We start from the raw sequence: 22,566 nt of genomic DNA on the forward strand, positions 1-22,566 counted from the left end.
AAAAATGTTGTTGTCGTCCTGGCTGATTTTCAAGTCCTGGTGGTAGCTGCGGAGACGGGTATTGACAGAAATAAAAGCAGGCTTTGCTATTTTCAGATGCATTGTTCTTGGTTCAGTGAGGAATGTGATGAGCCTGTGGCTAGCCCAGGTGCCTTTGTTTTGGTCGCTGCTCTGCTGGAGCCAGGCTGGGACAGCGCTCCCCGAGTGGAAGGCTGAGCTTGAGGTTGAAAAGGCCTCTGGGTTTGGTCCTGCTCGGGAGTAAGTAAAGACCCAAGCCGTCGCGATAAGGGTGTAATCGGGTTTCTGGGAAATGTAATCGGCCGCTTTTATCACGGCCGTCTGTTTTGAGCCACGGATTCTGAGAATCTGTGCTGTAGAGTTCAAGGTGTGCAGCTGAACTTCACCTTTTGTTCCTTTCTTCAGCTGCCTCTCAGTGCCAGTTCCAGCTTTTAAAATTCTCTGCTGACTCCGATTCTCAGTACTGATCCAGCCTGCGCTGTTCTTCCTGCTTCTTGGAATCTTTTATTGTTCCTCCAGCGCAGAAGATTCAGCACAGATTCACAGCCGTTCGGCCCGAGGTTCTAGAGCAGCCTCAGTGCAAAACGTCACGAGTTGGATCCGACTCTTTTTCGGGGAGGGGAGTTGAATGTGACTGCACATGCAGCGTGCTCCAACAGCTACAGAAATACTTTGCATGGATGTAGATGAAGGCAGAGGGATTCTGCTTTCTCAGAAAGTAAATGGACTGAATAGTTCCGGCCCTAAGACAAGTCTCTTGTCACCAGGTGTAGCAGGTGCTCTGAGGGCCTGCTTTGTGCTGGGTATAGAGCAGTGCCTGACACAGTCATGAAATGCTGCAAAAAGGTTTATTAACGTCCCAGCTGTGAGCTGTGGAAACCAGTGATCTAATAGCAGTGTGCTTCTTAGCAAAACCAAAGCAGGACAATGAGTGTGCGCTGGCAGGAGAGTTGTAACGTGGTTGTGCTGTCAGATGTGTTGCTTTCCTTTTATTTTTGTAACTAGTCCACAGGTTTCTGTAAAGAAACATTTGAGCATTTTAGCATGAAGTTTTATATAAGTATTTTTATGATTTTTGTTTTTCAGGAGTTTATAAAATATTTAATCTCATTCATGAGTCGAACTTCCTTTTTAAGTCATGGATGACAAGGCTTCTGTTGGAAAAATCAGTGTCTCATCAGACTCGGTATCCACTCTTAACAGTGAAGATTTTGTCTTGGTTTCCAGGCAAGGGGATGAAACACCATCTACAAATAATGGTAGTGATGATGAAAAAACAGGACTGAAGGTAAGAATCAGTAACCTGAGTTTGTTCTCTATTCTTCTAAACCTAACTAACCATTAGAAGAGCTTAAAGAGGGACTTCTTTATTGTGGAAAACTTGACAGAAAGGAGAGCTTATTCAAGAATTGATTTTACCAGTAGTTTCTGCATTACTTTTGCTGATGTGAAAGGTGATAATTAGGTTTTGAGTAAAAGCTTTCTCCATCGCTACCTGTGGGTTTTTTTTCCCACTTCACTTAATCCTTCATGAAGTGTTTAGGATGAAAGAGACTGTCAAGAGCTTGAAGCTGTGATTTCCACACAGATTTCAGGTAGAAAGCAGTATTAACATACACTTGATTTGAACGTATCTGTTAATTCAAAGTTTATTATTAAAGTTTTCCCCAATGTGAAATGTTCTCTTTAAGAAACGTAGAAGTGTAGTTATAACTAACAACTTGGCATGAAACTGAGAATACAAGCCTGTGTGGGTAGGCTTGTGTGAACTCGAAGGGTATTGACGTCTTCTCGCTTTTAAAAGTGCTGTTCTGGAAAGAGACCCTCGTCATTCTTTTTCCTTTTTTTGTCTACTTAAGAAAATCTTCTATTCCAGTACGTATTTGAGCAGCCTTTAGGCAGAGTGACACTAGTAAGGTGGTCACTCAGAATTCTGTCTTTTTAACCTGTTGAAAACCAGATATTTTCTAGAGCAAATCAAGCTGGTGTGTTCTTTGTGGGAGATGGAAAGACGTTCCACCACTGCAAGAAGCTGAAACCTACGGTCACATCTATGTCTTCAAAATAATGTCTTCAGAGATGATAAGAAATTGTGTTCTGCTGGTAGACTGTACATTCCTCTTTTCCTTAGCAGTAGTTGGAACAGAGACTTTACTGAACATTTCTTGATGTCTGTGCTCATCTTGCTTTTACATCCAGTGGCCTTACTTGCTTTTTGTGCATTGATTTGAGTCCCACACAAGATGGGCCACCATAGTGTCTGTTTTCTTTTACGTAAGACTTCCAGCTAAATCTGTGAGTTAAGTCTCAATATTTTTTATTTAATCTGGCAAAAATGCTCACTTATATTTTATTGCAGTTGCAGAAGATTGATTTTTCTTTTCACATCATAGAAGGATAGTCTACAAAAATTTGAAAATTTCTTGAATAATCAGCCTGATGTTCTGTAAAACCTTCTAGAAGACTGTCACCTCATGCTTATCTTTCTAGATGCTGCATATACCAGCAGCTATAAATACTTAAGAATTCAGAATAGTCTCCACAGTGGTCCTTACCTCGAGAACACTTATGTGGAAGTTGTGTCTGGTTTAGCTCCCAAAGTCAAAATGCATCATTTGAGACCCCAGGAGACAGACATGGTCTACCAAATTTTTCATTCAATCTTGTTATTCCTAAAGAAGCTTTGGAAACATGAAATGCTTTAGTCTGCAACACTCCCTGCTCCAAGAGGGAGCTGTTTGAGCTGTTCATCTAATGACTGCCTTGTTGTGGCTGTCCTGTTGTGATAGTTTGACAGGACGTACCTTGTTTAGTACAATCACAGACATTAAAGAGACTTGTATACGAAGCCATCTTCATTAAAGCACACAAATATTTGTGAAGAATATCCTTAATCAATTTCAGACTGACTCCCGAAACTTACTACTAAAATTTTCTTTGTGTTTACTTCCAAAGCAGTCCCAGAACGCTGGCTGCAGGCGTGCTGTTCCTCTCGATGAGGAAAGGCCATTGCCATTGCTGCCTCCAGCTGAACAACAGCCGAACAGGAAAGTTACGCTCTTCCCTGGCTTGGCACTGAATGTCACAGCGCTTCACAGGTCTTAAAGATAAGCTTCTTTATGAATTTGGTGCCAAGACTGAGCACAATCCCTGAACAGAGTGCTTCACCTTGAGCCTTTCCATATTCTGCCGTTTGGGAGCGTGTGCTGTTTTGGTAGTGGCTGCAGTCGGCGTGGTTAGTGGAAGCACTACACCTGAGATAAGCAGTGGAAGTTCTCTCATGCAGGAATTTTCCTGTTAACCTCCTTTCTTCTGGGTAAGGTTGTAAAAACAATTACCATCAGGAATGGCAGATCTTTTAGCTGGCCTTAAGGATAGAAATTATCTTCTGGTATTGTTCTGCAAGAAAAGAGATACTGCCCTGGAAAGCACCTCTGTTCTTGATGTCTTTTTGGTTTTAGTTTGCTGATAACCATTTAGCAGACACTTTTACTGTGTTATTGAACTGTTTGAGAATAGATAAACGGAGTTTTGAAGGTTGTCAGGTATGTTAAAAGTACTGTCGCAGCGATAGGTAAAAGTACTTAAGTGATATATGGAAGATTAATGTGACTACAAAACGAGCATGAGGTTATGCATTTCACGGGGACAAACAGGGAGAAGGGGGTCTTCAAGGAGAAGCAATTGCTTTGGTATGTGGAACTAACTTAAATTGTAATGTCAAAACCCATTTGCCTTGATGAGCCCACCAAGAAAAGCAGAAAATAAGTTTCGGTTTGTATTTGAGCTTTTGTCTTTTTTCTGCTGCTTTAGAAGAGCAGTTTGAGGATCCTGCTGGTTTACATTTGCTGAGCACAGTCTGACGATGGTGCTAGAAGTTTAGGCTTGTGTTGGCTGAATGCAGTAGGCTGTCAGATTTGTAGATCAAATCTGAGCCTTTCATTGTGCATTCTTTGCTAAGCTGTCGTTTTAAGTAATAGTGCTGTGGACTGAACTAGTGCACAGTTTTATTCTTGGTCTTTCTCAAGTCTGGACAGGTGGATATTTCTTTGGAATAATCATGTTTTTCTTCAGTTGGTTGTAATTTGTACTTTTTCTTTGGCTTTTTTATATAGAAAAACATGATTCAACAATTACAGAACAGGCTTGTCACTGATATGTTTCCAGAAATATCATTTGCTAGCTATCTCTGCTTTCCAGTATTATTTCTATGTCTGCTTTTGCTTGCTGCCAGTGGGACTGAGCTGGATTTACAAAAGCCTTGCTTCTGGAGCCCACTAACTCCTCGAGTTCTCTGACAGCAGAGGCCAGCAGTGCATGAGTAAGGAGAAGGGAATAAAATACATCTCTAATAAATCCTTTGTACTGTCTTAAAGGAAGTTTTGAAGGAGGCTGCGCACTGTTTCAAAGTTAAGTCAAACTGGTTTTCAGTGCTGTGAGAAATGGGGGAAACGCCGTCTAGGCTAAATGGTTTCTCTCTTCCATCTCAAGCAGACCTACGTGAAGGCATTTGTTAGATCCACTTGGATTCTTCTGCCCTTCTGCCCTTGGTTCTGCTGCACTCTGTCCTGCTGCATCTTACTGGCTTTGGGGTTGCAGCAGAGCTTCAGACAGGTTAGCACTTAATGCTCGCTTTCCCCACAGGGTGGTTACGGCTGTGTAAGAGACTCTGCTGCACCCGAAATCAGCCGGACTTTGGATGTTTGGCCTCCTTTGGGCAGCTCCTTTGTTGCAACTGGCTGCTAAGCTGTGAGAACAGAGGCCTCCAGTCCAGAAGTGTCACTGGTGTTGCTTTTGGAGTTGGTTTTGGAGGGCAGTGCCTGGCTTGAGCGGGAGGGCTTCCTTGGAGGCATTACTTTTTAAATGAGGAGTTGGAGTTTTTAGAATTTTTGCTAGATAGGCTCCTCAGTGGGCTGCGCTGCTCTCCGCTGCTGCTGTGGGCTTCACATGTCTGCTGTCATATTATTTTTGTCTACTTAACTTTGTTAGAACAGTTAAATCTAGGCTTACTTTGGATCTTAGAATATATGGAGGCAGGCAGTAATTTTGCTTGTCTTTATGTAGAGCTTAAATGTTAAATTGGATCCAAGCAGTGCCTCGGAGCTGAGTTCTGTTGCTTGTTGGCTACTTTGCATTTTATGTAAATCTCCCCTAGCCCTTTCTTCTTTTTCCTGTACCTGTTCAGTGTCTCACTGTAAACAACGTGGAATCATATTTTATCTGTCCCTGCTGCTTTTATGATTTTTTTTTAGATCATGTTTTATAGGGCAGTATCAAGGTATAGTTTTTAATACAATTTGTTGTACCTAATACAGTAGGTCAGCATTCAGAGTTCTGTCTTGTAAGCCTGACAGGATGGAATGTTTTTCACCTGCGTTTTAAGTTAAGACCATTACAACATTGAATACTTTTTGGATAGAAATTCCCCACCATCCCTCCCCAGACTGTGGTCTGTTTAATCCTTGTGAACAAAAGCATGCGAGGAGCAGGTTTGTGCCAGAATTGGGAATTCCTGTTCCTTAGAATCCCTGCCCTGTAAAATAGAAGTTACAGGCTTCAGTGGGGCTGGTGGAACACTGATTGATTCATTATAGTTTGCTGCAAGACATAAACAGGGCACAGTAAAACAACATGTAGCATCTTCCATCATCATCACCAGCTTTCTGAGGAAAGCCTGCACAAACCTGAATAATAAACTTGATACTTACAGAGGTTATGTCTTTGACCACATATTGTGCAAGATTTTTTCATTGCTTCTGTGATGAATCACAGAAAAGAATGCTAACATTAGTGGGGGGGGGAATGGGAATCTGTGCTTGCAACTAGCTACAGGTTAAAGGTGGTTCTGTGTGTTTCCAGCAGAGTAAAGCAGTTGCTGTTCTGCTCCTGGCAGGTGATCCCAGATAGCACGTCAGTACGTTTTAATACGTACTAGAAAGTTGGTTTCTGTTTGAGCGTCAGTTTCAGGAGGATAAAGGTTCATTTTTTTTACTGTATTTATTTATTTGTTTATTTATTGTTAAAATATGAGAACCTTGTCTGTTGTTTCAGATACTTTCAAGATAATTTATTTTTCTATGATGAAATGTGGGTTTTGAGGCAGATGGAATTTGCTTTAATACTGAGATTGTGTTATGGGTGGACATCTGTTTGCCCTGAATTCTTCCTCCTGCTTTTAACCACTTCCTTTTTTTTTTTTTTTTTTTAACTCTTTTATTTTAAAGAGAAAAAGAAAGAACCCAACTTTTCTTTAATAAGGTTTGTCTGGCAGTCTTTTTAGGTTGTTGCACAATTTGGATTTTATTAGCTTGCATGTAGTGCCCTAAGTCAATAAGCTTAGGGAAACATAAGGGCATAGAAATGTGTATCTGCTCGTAGGGCGAGTTTTGGTGCCAACAACAACAACCAGCAGCCAGCAGCTGAAGTGTTGGAATCAGGTACGTTGCTCTGGCTGCCATCTGGTAAAATACTTCCAGTAAACTCAATTTCCACACTTAATTTCTGACCTGTGTAAAGCATCACTCACTTCCTATTAATTGCAAACGAACAGGCAAAGGATTTAGGGGTTTACTGTGAGGGTGACAGAGCACGGGGACAGGCTGCCCAGGGATGTTGTGAGTCTCCTTCTGTGGAGATACTCAAACCCTCCTGGATGCCATCCTGTACAACGTGCTCTGGCTGATCCTGCTCAGCAGGGGGCTTGGACCAGATGATCTTCAGGGATCCCTTCCAACCTCGGCCATTCTGTGGTTCTGTGAAACTGCAGGAACGCAGTAACGCAGGGTCCTGCTGCTGTGACTGGTGTCCTGCATTTGTATGACTTCGGTATGCAAGCTCTTAGAGAGCTCCTGTCTGCTGAGACAAAAATGTTCGCATCCTTGCAGTGGGATCGCTTGTTACAGTGCCTGCTTCTGACCAGTGGAAGACTGCTCAGAGCACAGGTCTCCGTGTCACGTTGGAAGGGACCAGGAGGTCTCAGGTCCTGTTCAAAGCAGTGTGTGGTGTGGGGTCAGACCAGGTTAGGCTGTCGTGGCTGTCACCCAGTCAGGTCTTGAAAACGTCCAAGGATGGAGACTGCACAGCCTCTCTGGGTGACACGCTTCAATATGTTACTGTCCTCATGGTGAAGGAATGTGTCCTGCTATCCAGCTGGAACATCTTGCTCTTTATGCCACTTTCTCTCCTTCTCCTGCTGTGCAGCACTGTGGGAGCCTGGTTCTGTCATCCCTCACAGCTATGGAAGGCTGCTGTTGGGGACCCCCAAAGCCTTTTCTCCTTCCCTGTCCAGCCTGGTGCCCCTCTCTGGGACCTGCTGCAGCTCACGGGTATCCTTCTTGCACTGGGGAATCCAAAATTGGATGTGGCCTTCTAGACGTGGTCTTAGGAGAGCTGAGCAGAGGAGAAAGCCACATCCCTGTGGCTGCTGGCTGTGCTGCTGTTGGCATAGCCCACTGCTGCTACAGCCCGTGCTGATCTTCTGTAAGGGACAGAACCTGGAGTCTCTTTGGTCTTTTTGCACAAAGATTGAACATCTCTCACTTAATATCTTCATCCTCTTTCTAGCTTAGGACCTAATTTCGCACCACCTGGGCTGCTGCACTTTTTCCTGTTGACTTCAGCGAGTGCAAGGTCAGGCTGCAGATGAGTGCCAGGAAATAAACCAACACTGCTCCTCAGGCATAATCCTGTTCCAGATTCTTCTCTTCCTGTGAAACCTTGCTATCTTCTCCATGAATTGTGTTGCATATTAATTATATTTGGTCCTTTCTGGAACTATTCTGAGAATTGTAATAGACCGATGAACTGTGGACTTCTCTAAGACTCCTGTGCCATAAGCTTTTGTAAGTCTTTGTAGTACTAGGAAATTCCTGCTTTAACAGACTAACAGAGGGAGCTCAAAGTGAGGGGGATAGAATCTGAACTGGGGAACATTTTCACATTGCAATTTGTGTTTATGGTTGTAACTAGATGAAATTTGTTACCTGCTGTTTTGGTTGGTGGAGGCAGCCAAATGAATGACCGTGTACCCAAAAGCTGGTTGTTTGTTTTGTTTTTTTTTCCTTTTTCATTTGAACAGTCTTTTTTCTTGTGTGTGTGTCCCAACTCTGTTTGTGCTCTTAGATTGTGGGGAATGGAAGCGAACAGCAGCTGCAGAGGGAACTTGAGGACGTGCTGATGGATCCACCCATAGAAGATCAGTCAAGTGACCGGGACCATGGAGAAGAAATTAGGACGGATGCCGATGGGGAAGAACCCGTTGTCCTCGAAGCTTCAGCATCTTCTACCATTAACCCAGTGTCGGTGGCAGGACTCCAGAAACCAGGAATGAGTTTGCCAGTGAAACCATCCCAGGGAGGTTAGAAAAAAATGGGGAATGCCTGGTGGTATCTTCTGAACTAGCTTTATCTGGGGAAAGGAAGGAGGATTTAGGTACAGCTGTGTCCATCTACCTTTCCCCGTTTCTCCCATTATAATCACCTAGTGGGGGTTATGTGATGCAGGAGTTACCATGTGCTGAAACATTGTCTCTTCTGAAAACACTTTCACTACTGGCCTTGTGCAAAAATACTATGGTTATTTGCCTGGTTGTATAAAATATTAATTTGTTTAGCTTGTCTGTGCATCTTATTGCTGTAGTGAAAATCGGTGCACTCATATTGAAAAGCTGTCTTGAGTGAACTGATTGTAGAGTTTGGGTAGCAGTGTTAGCAATCAGTAACTTCCTTTCAGGCAGGTTTTGCTGTAGTATTTTGGCCTGACCTGACTTTCTATAATACGTTCCTTAGTCATTTTTTGCATGCAGTTAGTCAATCTCTGGTAATTTACTGCTGTAAACCTAGTCTTGCTTCTTATGTTTCAACTTTGTGTCTTACCCTAGACTGTGAGGATTTGAGCCCTTTTACACCTGTGACTGATGAGGACAGTGTGGTGTTCAGCAAGCTCACCTACTTAGGCTGTGCCTCTGTGAATGCTCCTCGGAGTGAAGTGGAAGCCCTCAGAATGATGTGCATCTTACGAAGCCAGTGCCAGATTTCTTTAGATGTGACTCTGTCAGTGCCTAATGTCTCTGAAGGAACAGTGAGGTACAAAGTTAATTCAAGCGTACTCTGACTTTGTGCATTTAATATTACTTTCTTTTAGCAACAGAAACAAGTTACCAATTTATCTGGGAGGAGTCATGAGCAACTTAGCATTTCTTTTAGTGGAAAATGTTTTTTAAAGAGATCTGTGGAAAGTGATGCTTTGATTTTGTTTCCTGAAGGCATTTTTTTGCCCAGGAATCCGTATGGAATACTGTGATGATCCAAGGCATCCCAAAAGCTACAGTGGGAGTGGTTATTAATGAACACTTTGGAAATAGCCTGAGAAGTGTTTAGTTTGTAGGGCTGGAATATTGCTGGTACATTAGGCTTAACAGGGATGAGGCTATCCACTGCTGTATATTAATTATTTTATTCATGACGTACATTCTCCAGTAGCTATGAAATTGTCGAGGCTTGCAAGTTATTGGCTGGCTGAAATAATTCTTCTAAAGGTGCAGGTTCTTTCTCTCTCTCTCTTCCTTGCCCCCCAGACTTCTAGATTCTCAGACAAACACAGAAATCACAAATTATCCAATTTTTCTCTCTCTTTTAACAGACTTTTAGATCCTCAGACAAACACAGAAATCGCAAATTATCCAATCTATAAAATCCTTTTCTGTGTACGAGGGCATGATGGAACCCCTGAAAGTGATTGCTTTGCTTTCACTGAAAGCCACTACAATGCAGAACTCTTTAGGATTCATGTCTTCCGATGTGAAATCCAAGAGGCTGTAAGTTGAATCTTTTTGTCAAATAACTATTATGTAAACGTAAAAGTTATTACTGAGATAGAGCAGAATTATGTCAGGCACTTCAGATGTAATTCAATTCATGACTTTTTGTTCCTTTTATACCCCAAGCTAAGATAATTTTATAAATCTTGGATATGAAATGAGAACACGTTTAATGGTTTATTCTTTAAAAAAGTGTAGAAAAGCAGTTAGATGCTAAAGCTGCCAGCATCTTTATTTCTCATTGTGTTATATAGTGAAGATTCAGGTAGGTTTTCACCTGCAACATTCTGTACACCTGTATCTTTCTGAACTTTCTTTGGTGCTGTCTAAATGCAGGTGAGCCGAATACTGTACAGCTTTGCCACTGCCTTCCGTCGTTCTGCCAAACAAACTCCACTCTCAGCCATCGCCACCCCACAGACTCCAGACAGCGATATTTTCACCTTCTCTGTGTCACTGGAAATCAAAGAAGATGATGGCAAAGGTTATTTCAGGTATAGATTCTTCATTCATTTGAACCTGATGCTACCTGCAAAGTGCTGTTTCTATTTCGTGTTCTTCTTTAGTCTTCAAAACCTTTTCTGTGCAATGTGTTTTAAGTGGTGTTCAGCTCATTAGTCCAAGCTGAAATCATAGAATCATTCAGGTTGGAAAAGACCTCTAAGATCATCTAGTCCAACATTTGATCTTCCAGTTCTGCTCAGTAAAGGTAAATGTCTGGAATAACATGGCCTGTGTAGACGTGCTGTTATTTTTTATCCTAGGAAGAACCCAGCTTTCCTTATTTCCCCCTCATGTTTGCAACTTTTAGTTACATCATGCAATTTTAAGCTTAAGAAGGCCAAATTGGTCATCCTTATCCGTTTCCCTGTGATTTCCTAGGGCTGATCTGTATATTAGGTATTGAAAGCAGAAAAGAAGGCAGAAATGAAATTTATTATCAAAAATCATCAATATAGATTCTCTTTGGTTTTGCTGTGGCCCACTTATTTAAATTACTCACCTGTTCTGATCTGTAAAGTAGTGCTTTCTTGTCTGGATCAAAAAAGCTTTATGAACAAATGTTGCTTCTGTTCCTGAACGTTTCTGTTTTCTTATCCAGTTCTCAAAATACCATAAATCTTTTCCCAGGTAGGTTTGTTTGTTTCCTGATCCAGGTGTTATGGCAAGTGGTATTGGGTGAGGGTGTTTGAGCAGCTTTTCACATTGTTTTAGTTAGTGCCATTTTCATGTTAAGTCTGCTAACGGATAACCTTGGTTTCTAAAAAGACTTTTTTAATTTTTTGCTAGAAGTTTTTTTCTGCTTCGCCTATACACAGTGCCCTTAGATGTTTTATGCAACCATTTATAGTGTTCTGTAATTGCTGAAGTGTCTTTATTACAGTACAACATGTCTGCCAAATACTCTGACTTGTTGAGAACATTGGCTCCTAGCCACAGCTTCAGCAATGTTTCTCCTCTTGGATTTGCATCCAGCTCATGCTTTATTTATTAAATAAATAAATAAATCACATCTAATAATCCAATATTTATTCAGCACCTTCCATTGTAGACAATCCAAAAGACTGCTCATGTGCTAGCGACAGAAAAATGGTTTAGCTCAGAGCCTGAGCATGAAAACTGCTGATGGTTCTTGGGCTTGGGCGCAGCAGCAGCCGCCAGGGTGCGTGGCTGCAGCACACAGCGGTACTCTAGGTGATGTTCAGGCTCTCTGGCCCGGTACCAATAGCAGTGTAGTCACAGCTGTGCAGGTGCTGTAAGCCGTCCCTAGGATTTGGCGCTTGGAGTGTTTTTCAGAAACCATGCTGCCAAGAGCTGCTTCAGTCATAGCCAGCTCAGGTATGTCAGCATGGACTGCACTGAATCTCAGCCTTGCTGGAGGTCTCACAAGAATAAGCAAAGCGATATACAAAATACGATTTTTATTTTGAAAATTAAATGTCCTTGGTTTCACCTAATTGTGATAAAATACTAACATCTATTATGCACCTATTTCTTCCCAAGTTACTGTTAGCAGTGTGCAAGGAAGAAAGGTCTTAAGTGCTTTAGTGTAAGAAGCTGGCTTCACCGAGTGTCTGATGCTGTTTTTAATACATAAAAGGAATACAGTTAAGTGATGCTCTGAGAATTTTATTTTATTTTTTTTCCTTTTCTGGTAAATAACAGCGCAGTTCCCAAAGACAAGGACAGGCAATGCTTTAAACTCCGCCAAGGAATTGATAAGAAGATAGTGATTTACGTCCAACAGACAACTAATAAAGAACTTGCTATTGAGAGGTAATTTTATAGATTTAAAAAAATACATCTTTAACTGATGTTTTGTGCTTTTTCTTCTGAGGCAGCAGCTTACTGCCTGTTCCATGAATGCTCCATTTATGTAATTTAATTCGACACCTCTGTGTTGAGTGGGATTGTGCAGAAGATCTGATTGGTTTGTTCAGCACGTGTGTGACAAGACACAATGCAGGTGCAGTGGAATCTGCATGGATCTGATTGTTGAGTCAGTGTCATATCTACTCTAGCCCATTAAAAAACTTTGTATAAAAATGTACTATTTCCATTTTAAATGGTCAATATGTCTAAAATGCAGAGGCTGTAATCAGCAACTGAGTTATTTAAAGTATTTTGCTTTCCTTTTTTCTCAGTTGCATCTGAGAATATCTTGGTATGTGCACTTAGAATCTGCTGCAGTCTGGAATTCTAGAACATGAAGCACCTGTGTAGGGAAGGGAGAGTTCAGACTTCAAATCTTTCGCTGCTTGGAAATAAACTAGCAATTTTTGATTACTGCCAGAGTTTTGCGCTGCTCACAATACAGAGAAAAGATGCATCTTCTGCCAGACTCTGCAGTCTGACATGAAACCTAGGAACTTCAGAAAGTGTGGTAAACCAGAAGATGATGTGAAATATCTCTATGGGCCAAAGGTCTGTCCAAATTAAACCCGTAGAAGACAGGTCCATGCACTTCATGTATAATTTCCTGATTCTTGTCTGTTAAAAGGTTAAATTGTATGCAAGTCTGTATCAAAACCAGAACAAAACAACAACAAAAATAAAATAAACTAAGGGAAGAGAAATGGTGGCAATGTTGCCCTACCTACAGGACAGGGAACTCATTAGCAGTCTGTTTGACAAACAGTTATCTTTGTTTGGAGGCATCTGAAGGAAGGATACAATCACGCTGTAAATATGTTCATGAAATCTTTCTTGACATTTTCAATATTGGCTTAACATTGTTTTGGTGTACATGGTTGATACTACTCTCAAATGTCAAGAGTTGTTGACATTTGTTACTGCATTTGTGGGCTGCTTGTGGTGTATGACAGAATATTCAGATAAGGAATGCTAATGGTTTGTTTATAAGTAGTAATTTTTGCAGATTAATTTTTTTTGTCTGGTTTTGCAGATGTTTTGGCCTCCTCCTGAGCCGTGGGAAAGATGTTCGGAGTGGTGACATGCACCTTTTAGATTTGGTAAGGATCTCTTATTAACAAAATTCTATAATAACTTTTATTACAATTGCTTGTGATCTCTGGATAGACAGAAAAGATTGAGCTTCTTAGGCACGCTTGTTTTGGGTTGCTGCTGTAGTGTATGCTCTTGAGTGTAGCCCTGTGAAACTGGGATGAATCACTGCTGCTACAGAGTTACATGACATGACATAATGTTGGTCAAGGGAGTTGCCCAATTTTGCAGTTAGCCATGACTGTTCTTGTTTAGGGGCCTGGAATAAGAAATGTGGAAGCATCCCCTTCAATGGCAGGGGTTGGGTTTAGATGATCTTTAAGGTCCCTTCCAACTGAGCCATTCTGTGATTCATTTTGTTTTTGGAAGTACTGAATGTTGAAGAGCTGTGCCTTGAGCTTCGAAAGTTTTACAGCATACTTACTGCTGTAAAAAACAAGGTCCAAGAGCTTCCCGTATAACTCTGAGAATTAGTGGGCACTTTGTTATTATAACTCACTTTTTCATCTATAAAATGATGTTAGAAGTTTTCTGACTTCACAAGTGTGTTGTGAAAACAAACTTGGTTAGTGTTTATGAAGTACATACTTATTGCAGTAGTGACTACCCCAAATGATTCCATACTTCATGAATAATTTTGCTTTTTACCAGGCTTTGAGTTGCTCGGAAAATAAGGTTGATGGGAAGACAGATACACTGAACACTAAGGATAAAATACTGACTCAGTTCCTAATAGCTGAGCAACATGTTTTGTTTGCTGAATGAAGCTGGATCTCAAGATGTTTTAGAGTAAAATTTACTTACATAAAATAGCTATTTAGGATAAAATAAAACACAGCTAGTTTATTAAAACATCATAGCGAAGTAGAGGGATGTTGATGTGAAACATCTGCCAAGTTTACAAGTTCAGTAGCTTGTAGGACAGTGTTCTGGTTTATTTTGTTCTTTTAGAAGCAACGAACTACATTCCTCAAGTGCGTGATTAAAGCTTTACGTGTTCAAATGCTTTGCCAGTCAGGCAGCTGCCATTCAGAGACTCATGACACAAAATGAGGCCAGAATAACTGGATTGCCTTGGATTTTCCAGAAAAACTTAAAAAGAAGTTTGAAAAACTTTTATTTGTTTTTGATTTTTTCCCCAAACAACAGCAGCAACAAGGGAAATTAAAAAAAGTAAGAGCAAAACCTGTGAAACTTGGGGAGCTGGTGTACTTGCACCTACAGCTTTGTGAGCTTAAAGTTACTGTCAAATAGCCACCTCCAAAATGAGCTATTGATCTTCAGGTGTGACTAGACAGGTGTTCGTACTATGTACACACAAAACAATTATCAGTAGTTGGCCTTTTTATGTCATCAGCAAAGGAGCAAAGACTCTCTGGGAACTCGGCTCTTACCTTCAGAGATGATCTCTGTTACAGGACTATGTAAAATGGACTACACGTGCTTGCCCTTCTCTTGCTAGTGCAGGAGCTGTTTTATGCAGCTGAGACTGTTGTAATGTAGAGATTGTTGTAATTTAAATAAAGTTGCATTAAAATTCCTTGTTTCCAGGAGTCCATGGGTAAAAGTTCTGATGGGAAATCATACGTGATCACTGGGAGCTGGAATCAAAAATCTCCACACTTCCAGTTTGTAAATGAAGAAACACCAAAAGGTATGAACCTTGCCAGATTTTATTCCTAGTTAGGGCAGATGACTTATCTAGGGAGCATTAGCTCAATTCTCCTTCCTTTAAGATGAACGAAAAAAAATTATTCTGTTCTTTCGTGTTACTAGGAAAGAGGTTACAGAGTACTTTGTTTGAAATATTTCTCTTGATACTAATGCTTTGGTTCTTCTCTCTAGATAAAGTACTTTTCATGACTACAGCTGTGGATTTGGTGATAACTGAGGTTCAGGAACCTGTTCGATTCATCCTGGAGACTAAAGTCAGAGTTTGCTCACCTAACGAGAGGTTGTTCTGGCCCTTCAGCAAACGTAGCTCGACTGAAAATTTTTTCCTAAAATTGAAGCAGGTGACACTTTGAAAAACAATAATAATAATCTACAGTTAATGTGGGATTTGGCTGGGCTGATTTTCAAGGTTAATTTTGGTGCAGTCGATTATATTGTTTGGGAACTTGAGAGGTAAACTTACGGCGTAATGCTGAATAAATGCAAATAAATTGAAGATAAAGAATTGTATTTACTGGTGCTTGTTAGCAGATCAAAATTTCACTACAGTTGTTTCTCCCTGGGATTGGACTGCATCAAAAACCTTTACTAATATAATGTTTATGTTTCAACATTTTTCTCCTGAAATAGACATGTAATAAGTGGACTTCGATTTTTAGAAAAGCTAAAATCATCATGCTAATTGTTGGTGGTTATCAAAACTTCCCATAAAGAGCTGGGTGTCCTCATTTCAAAGCAAATTTTGACAGCTTTGACGAGGCTGTGAAGTTATACATAGGCTTATGGATTTTCCAGCCAAACGTCAGAAATAAAAGGAACAGAGAATTTATCTGCAGTCCAAGGCTGTGCCAAGAGTTGGTTGCATTTGGGTTACATAGGGCAAACATAAAATAAAGGGTTAATGGGGGAAAAAAGCTTTTAACATAATCCTGGTGACATGCTATCCAATATGACGCTAGGATGATTTTATCGTACAAATTAAACTTTTTTTTATATGAGCAAACATCCACCTGAAATTAGGAGGGAAAAAGACGTATGTGAAAGCCTCTTTTCCCACTTGTACATGGTTGAGAGCAGAGATTTCACACATACCCCAAGTTTCCCCTGGGGGAAAAAAAGTCTAAGCAACCACAAAAAATCCCTAGAACTTGTTAAAAAATTTTACTGTTTCTTCCAACTTTTTTTTTAACCATATCTACTAAAAAGTAGAGGATATTTCTGTCTATAATATTTATAATAACAATACAAGGCAATAACTTAGTCTCAAAATAAGTTTGGAAAGTTGAAGGTCCACATTACTGAAGAGGTGATGTACTTGAAGTTCTCCTGCTTTAGAAGTCACTGTTCTGAACTGAAAGTCCTGTTTAAAGGAATTGAAAGATAGAAGCAAACATCTGTGTGGGTGTATGTACTCTCTCAAGGTTTAATAATTCTGAGTGAAGCTCAAAAAAGCAAGGTTGGAGTCCATCTCATTTCTTGATATTCTTTTTTTTAATGATGTTTTGAATGAAATTGAAAGCTTTTCTGAGCTTTTTGTGTGTGTGTGTGTGTGTGCACTTGTCTTAAAGTGCTAGCACTCTTCCTTTGTAGTAACAAAGATGAGGTTTGCTAAGGATTCATTTTTTGTGCATGTCCTATCTTTTGTGTAAAGTATGAATAAATACTTCGGAAACTTTCCTTCAAAATTTCCTTCACAACGTAAGGTGGAAAAAATCTTCATGATTGAGATCAGTCTTTTTACTTGGAATGTTTGTGAGGTGTAGCATGGAGATGTTGAGCTGATAGAGCTGCTGAACTATAAATATTTTACTACCTCCAGCAGACACCTTCTTGGATTGGTAGTTTAAAGGAAGTTTATCTTACTTAGCTAATTCTGTATCTTTTGTCTCACCAAATTCACAGGCATTGTGACTTATCTTAGCTAATTCTCATTTTTCCACAGGCACTGTCAGGCTGTCCAACTTCCAGTGTTTACTAATGGAAGATTATCAAAATTCATAGTGGAAGCAACAAATATAGAATGTACTGCCTGATAAGCCTGGAAGGGAAACCTGTTTCTATGGAGTCATGATTAGCCTATTAAAATACAGCTGTGTAGAATTGGCTTATCTTACCTTGGCAGTGTTTCTTTATTCGGAAATGGTGAAAGCAGAGGGATTTTATTTTCTCAGAGTACATTTAGTAATTTAGTCCTGTTTAGTTTTGATGCATTTCTCTTCATTTTAAGTACTACAAGGGATAAAACTGAGCACAGGGAGCTTAATGTAGAGTGTGATTATAAATCTTATCTTCCTCTTTTCTTCACCTTTCCTTTTCTATTTTCTATTTTATTACTTTATGACAAAAAAAATATCTTGGACTGCATCAAAAATTTGAAACAATTTCACAGAGAAGGGCCTTCCTTTTAAAGGAAACATTGAAAATTAAGGATGAAGCAGGTCCACGTAATAAGCCTGGGGACCCCCCAGTTCGTATGTCTGTGTTCTCCCCAGCAATACATAATCACAGATAGCTGACTTGGAGGCATTGCTAAGGACATCGTCATGTTGGGAAACTAAATGTGAACAATTTTTATTAGAATTCTCCCTTTGCTCTCCCACCGGTATCCCCAGAAAGTTAAAAAAGAGAAATTAGACTGCACCTGAAAGGTATGAAAGTATGCTTAGGGTTTGTTACACAGTATTAGGGATGGGAACATTTGCAGGCTGGCATGATGCATTGAGGGTGCTGCAAGGATTGAACAGTTTTCACTGCAGAATGTGATGAAAATTGTTTCTTTCTTAGCTCTCCGATTCTAAAAAGAGGAGGTAGAGCCTTATGAAGTAATATGGAGATTTGTATGCTTTTTCTTGGTAAAAGGAAACTTCTTTTTTCCTAGATAAAGCAAAAGGACAGAAAGAATAACTCCGACACACTGTATGAAGTTGTGTGTCTAGAAAGTGAATCAGAGAGGGAGAGAAGAAAAACTACAGCAAGCCCTTCTCTTCGCCTGCCCCAGTCTGGGTCGCAGGGCTCGATGATTCCTTCTCCTCCAGAGGATGATGAAGAGGAGGGTAAGATGTGGATTGTGTAATTTGTATACTTCAAAAGCAAGGGTAGCTTTTAAGTAATAGCCATGAAACTTGTTGAATACTTTATCAGCAGGACAGAGTCTGACTGGAGTTTTTGCTGTTGTTGTTTGTTTGGTTGTTTTTTTCTTGTTTAAATTTTGCTTTAATGTTGTGAGTATTCAGTAACCAGTGCCCCTGCATTCCTGGATCAGCCTCTCCGTCTGCCACTTCTGTGCTCTGTCTGTGCTTTGCTCAGCACAGGCCTCACGAAGCCTCGTGTGTGATATATTTGGAACAATGTGAAAAGAAGCTGCTAAAAATTTGGGATTATCATGTAGCTTCTGCCCCTCCCTGAGCAGCTGTGAAAAGATTTGAGAGTGAAAATGAGAAGCTGATATTTAGAAATGTAAGCAAGCAGCATTTTTAGAGAAGAGAAAAATACAGACATCTGTAATACATAAAACTCTATCAGGAGCAGCCTAGTCTGAACCTTAATGCATTTTCAATATATCTTTCTGGCTTCTTTATTTATTTTTTTATTCTCTTAAGCCAAAATATGGACTAGTTCTGAGTATATAAACATCTGGTTTTACAGCTTTGAGCTGAAGTGCAGATGACTTTATGCTTTTTTGCTTTTTCTGCTGGCCTTCTATGTGACCTTAGGTGAATCGTTTCACTTCTGTGCCTTACCTCCCCTTTATTTAAACAAAACAAACAAACAAACAAAAAGGTTTGAAATTTAACTCCTTTTTGCAAAGTAATATTCATAAGGAATCTCCAACCACTGTGTTACCACAAACGAGGAATTCTTGCCACACACAGTTAGTAGAGCAATATTTATATCTGCAGAGGTAGCGTTATGGTTCTTGGTCTCATAGCATCTCCTTTATTCTGCTGGCAGACAATGATGAACCTCTCTTGAGTGGTTCTGGAGATGTTTCCAAAGAGTGTGCAGAAAAAATTCTTGAGACGTGGGGAGAGCTGCTGTCCAAATGGTAAGTTGCAAATTTGCATTCTGAAAGTTAAAATTCTGAATATTCTCATCCCGTTTGCTCCTTCTGCCTGGATTTTTTAGTATTTCCAGAAGCCAGTTAAGTTTAGTATGGATTTAGTCCTCTTTTGTCCCCACAGCACTCCATATTCTCTGGCTTTGTGTTTTCTGATTTCTTCAGAGAGAGTTTCAAGTATTCTCATTTTTGAGTGCATGTTTAAATACAGTACAGAAATTCACTTATGCTGCTTCATTAGATGGTTATCTCTTAAAATAAGTGTTACTTATATGTAAGCTTGACTAGAATTTTTTTGAAGAAAAATCTAAACTAAGTAATATAAAGAAAATACAGCTCTTTTGTCTTTATTTTGCATAGATCACTTCCATTCCTGTCTGTAATTCTTATGTAGTTCACAGCCATTTTTCCTGCAGCTGTCATATCTTAGTAACTGCAGCTTAAGAGTACAGGAGATTTGTACTTGGACAGAAGATGCTTTTCTTCCCTTCTCTGAAGTGAGATGGCTCCAGAGCCTGCCAAGAAGGAAGTATATGAGTTCTTCTATTTTTTTCCTCCAAAATGCCAATTTACAAGAAGCATGTTTCTCAACAGTCAAGTTGCTAATGCAACACCTGCCTTCCCTTCGTGAAGGATCTTTTAGTCACCTTGAAGTAGCCTGAGTGGTTTTAAGAAAGTGATGCTAATTATTGAAAAATTCATTATTATTTTTATTTTTTATTTTTTTGCAAAACAGGACAACAAGCACAACATTGGATTGAGCTCCAATGTGCTACATTTCAGGTCTTGCTTTAGTTGTTGCCTTCTGCTTCTTTATGTTATTGAGCAGGACAAGGAGAGTACAGCAACTGGTCTTAACAGAGTATTAGATCTAAGGAGAAGGAGAGCAGAGATTAAATGAAGTCATGCACTTCAGATGAGGGAAAATGACCTGGCTGAGAGGTCACATCAGCCTTTAAATTAAGGTTATCACAATGTGGTATTATTTCTTATTTTTGCTATTGCTTAGTGCTTATTTAAATAAGTACTTCTGCTGCCATTTGGTTTTGCAGTCCTGTGTTGCACTAATTTGATAGGAAAGGGCACATCTGGTATGGACACCTTTGTAAGAAGGGGAAGGCTGTGCTAAAAAGATACACGATCCCTTTTTCTTCCCTTTCCTAGACTTGTAGGAACATCGTTAACAGATGAGCTTTATGCATCTGCTGCTATGGGAAAGTTTCTTTCAACTTGCATTTTCTGTAATTCTTCCAAGGGCTGAAAGATAATTAAGCCACCTGACTCCCATTGAAAATGTTTTGGCAGCTTTAAGAGGATATGAAGTGCTTCTTTGCTAATGCTGGCAACAACAGCTTTAATATGTGTTAAAGGGCTTTCCTTCTTAACCAACAATAAGCATTTGGAAGTAATGATCCTTGAGCTTTTAACATAAGAGGATTGAAAATCATAAAAATCAGAGTTCAGGTAGTTTCATGCTAGGTTTTTAGAATCCTATTGTTAGATTTGTATAGCAATTAAATGTGTTGGTATTTTGTGATTTCTTAATATCTGGCTCGTTTTATAACTGGTGAGTCAGTTTTTTCATCTCAAAATAGTTTGGAAAAATCTAGTAGTGTATGGCCACAGCCTTATAGCTCATGGCTGTCTTCATTAGAGTTACTGTTGTACTTGTTCTGGCCTAAGATTAAGGTAAAGCTTTCAGTGAACAGGCCTTTGCAAACCACTCTGTGATTTGAATATTTTGTATAGTGAGTAATTGATATAAATATTCATATAAATAGGAAATATCAGTATGTGTATATATAGATATAAGTGTAACTTTTATAGAAATATTATCTTGATTATAGTTGATTTTGTTTAGAGAAAACAAAGTGAAGGTAGACTTTACGGTATGAGCTGATTTAAGTGTCCAGGATGGCTGGGCTCCAGCTTATTGTGTGGGAACACTGTAGGCAGGAAGAAAGCAGCAAGGATTCCCAGCATGTGTAAAATTATCAGCCACGTATGTTGGATGGTTAGTAAAAATTGTTAAGCACGAGTTTATTATTAATAGAATGCAGTCAATGTTGACAAGTTCAGTTTTTGCCTGGCTTGTCTATCACTCCTCTTAATCATTTTACAAAGAAGTTTTCTTTCAATAACAGTAGGAAAAAAAATGTGATTTCTTTGATTTAAGGACTCTGTTTTTTGGGATTTTAATGTTTGAGCCACAAATGGACTGTTCAGCTTAACTTTCTGTAACTGCATAAATTAAGTTCAGTTTTTTACAACTTGCAGTGCTGTAATTTATGGGCTGTCAACCAGTTTCACTCGAAAAAAAATGTTTAGATGGGACTAGCTTGTGTAACAGTGAAAGCTGTTCAAATGTGTGGATGCAGTTAGAAAGCCCTACAAGATTTTTTGATAGCTCTGCTACCAAAACAGATTAGCTGGTTACCTGCCTACTCTGGCATAGAAGGACCAGAGAGCAGTACGTGCTTCTGCAAGCTCTTTCTGTTCATGTAGCTTGGGATTTACACAATGTGGTACTTGTCCTCCAGTTCTAGTTTTTGCTGTGGATTTCTGTCTTCTTGAGTGTTTTATAGCTTATGCTTATATTGTATTTAAATTTAATAGGAATCAAAGAGTTTGCAGAGTGCTTCTCTAAATCTGTTTTTGTTTTTTTCATAACTTTTTACTCTTCAGAAAAATTTCACGTACTCTTGACAATATGTGGAGTATCTTGAGCTTCTGTCATTTGTCATGTTAGGTGTTGCACATCAGTTGTTATTCATGTACTTGTTTATTTGTACTTGGATACCAGTAACAACCGCTTCCCCCATGCCCAGGCACCTCAATCTGAGCGTCAGGCCAAAGACATTGTCAGCGCTGGTGAGAAGTGGTGTCCCCGAGGCCCTGAGAGGAGAAGTGTGGCAGCTGCTGGCAGGGTGTCATAACAATGATCACCTGGTGGAGAAGTACCGAATTCTCATCACAAAGGTAGAGTGCTGTTTTATTTTTCATCTTCCTCCCAATGCCCATAAGTTAATGAATGGAAGTAGAGAGACTTCCAGGTATGGAACCTCTTGTTTAAAGGCTTATATCTGAATATATGTGAACTAGTGAGGATAATTAAAATAATTCAACCCTCCTCCCCCTAAAAAAATAAAAATAAAAATAAAAATTAGTTGTTACATTATTTGTAGAGTGCTTTCATTTCATAGTTTTGCTTCTGTTACATTTGGATTGCTTCTGAATTAGTTTGTCAAAAATTAAAATTCTATTAATTGCATTCGTAATTCAGAGATTCAGGAAGCTCTTTTCCTGTGCTTGTTTGGATTTCCTGAAAGAAGGCTGAATTTTTTTCTGTTGTCTTAATGTTTATGCTAAAAATCCAGTGCTGGTTGAAATGGCAGGGTGGTTTTTTGTTTGTTTGGTTTGTTGGTTTGTTTGTTTGTTTGTTTTCTGAAGATAGAAAAAGCAGAGCACTTTGGATATTTTGCATTACCAGCAGTTTTTTAACTTCTCATCTTGAATGCTGACCTCAATAATATAG

The 22,566-nt window shown here is 39.6% G+C and overlaps 1 protein-coding gene across 3 annotated transcripts in view; it reads left to right on the plus strand.

The window, feature by feature from the left end:
* The window catches only part of RABGAP1 (RAB GTPase activating protein 1), a 65,804-nt gene that overhangs the window by 5,032 nt on the left and 38,206 nt on the right, over positions 1–22,566 (plus strand). Inside the window, exons 2-13 of one of the 3 annotated variants that reach the window (XM_068657029.1) lie at positions 1,105–1,306; positions 8,140–8,374; positions 8,897–9,101; positions 9,658–9,832; positions 10,172–10,329; positions 12,002–12,112; positions 13,242–13,308; positions 14,852–14,954; positions 15,146–15,315; positions 17,853–18,027; positions 18,926–19,019; positions 21,860–22,010. In XM_068657029.1, coding sequence (XP_068513130.1) covers positions 1,157–1,306; positions 8,140–8,374; positions 8,897–9,101; positions 9,658–9,832; positions 10,172–10,329; positions 12,002–12,112; positions 13,242–13,308; positions 14,852–14,954; positions 15,146–15,315; positions 17,853–18,027; positions 18,926–19,019; positions 21,860–22,010 — 1,794 coding nt within the window. In that variant the 5' untranslated portion in view covers positions 1,105–1,156. The remainder of the gene's footprint in view (positions 1–1,104; positions 1,307–8,139; positions 8,375–8,896; positions 9,102–9,657; positions 9,833–10,171; positions 10,330–12,001; positions 12,113–13,241; positions 13,309–14,851; positions 14,955–15,145; positions 15,316–17,852; positions 18,028–18,925; positions 19,020–21,859; positions 22,011–22,566) is intronic. The other 2 variants (XM_068657030.1, XM_068657031.1) reach the window with 2 other exon arrangements.

Source organism: Anas acuta, chromosome 20 (genome assembly GCF_963932015.1).
Source record: "Anas acuta chromosome 20, bAnaAcu1.1, whole genome shotgun sequence".
Classification (NCBI taxonomy): Eukaryota; Metazoa; Chordata; class Aves; order Anseriformes; family Anatidae; genus Anas; species Anas acuta.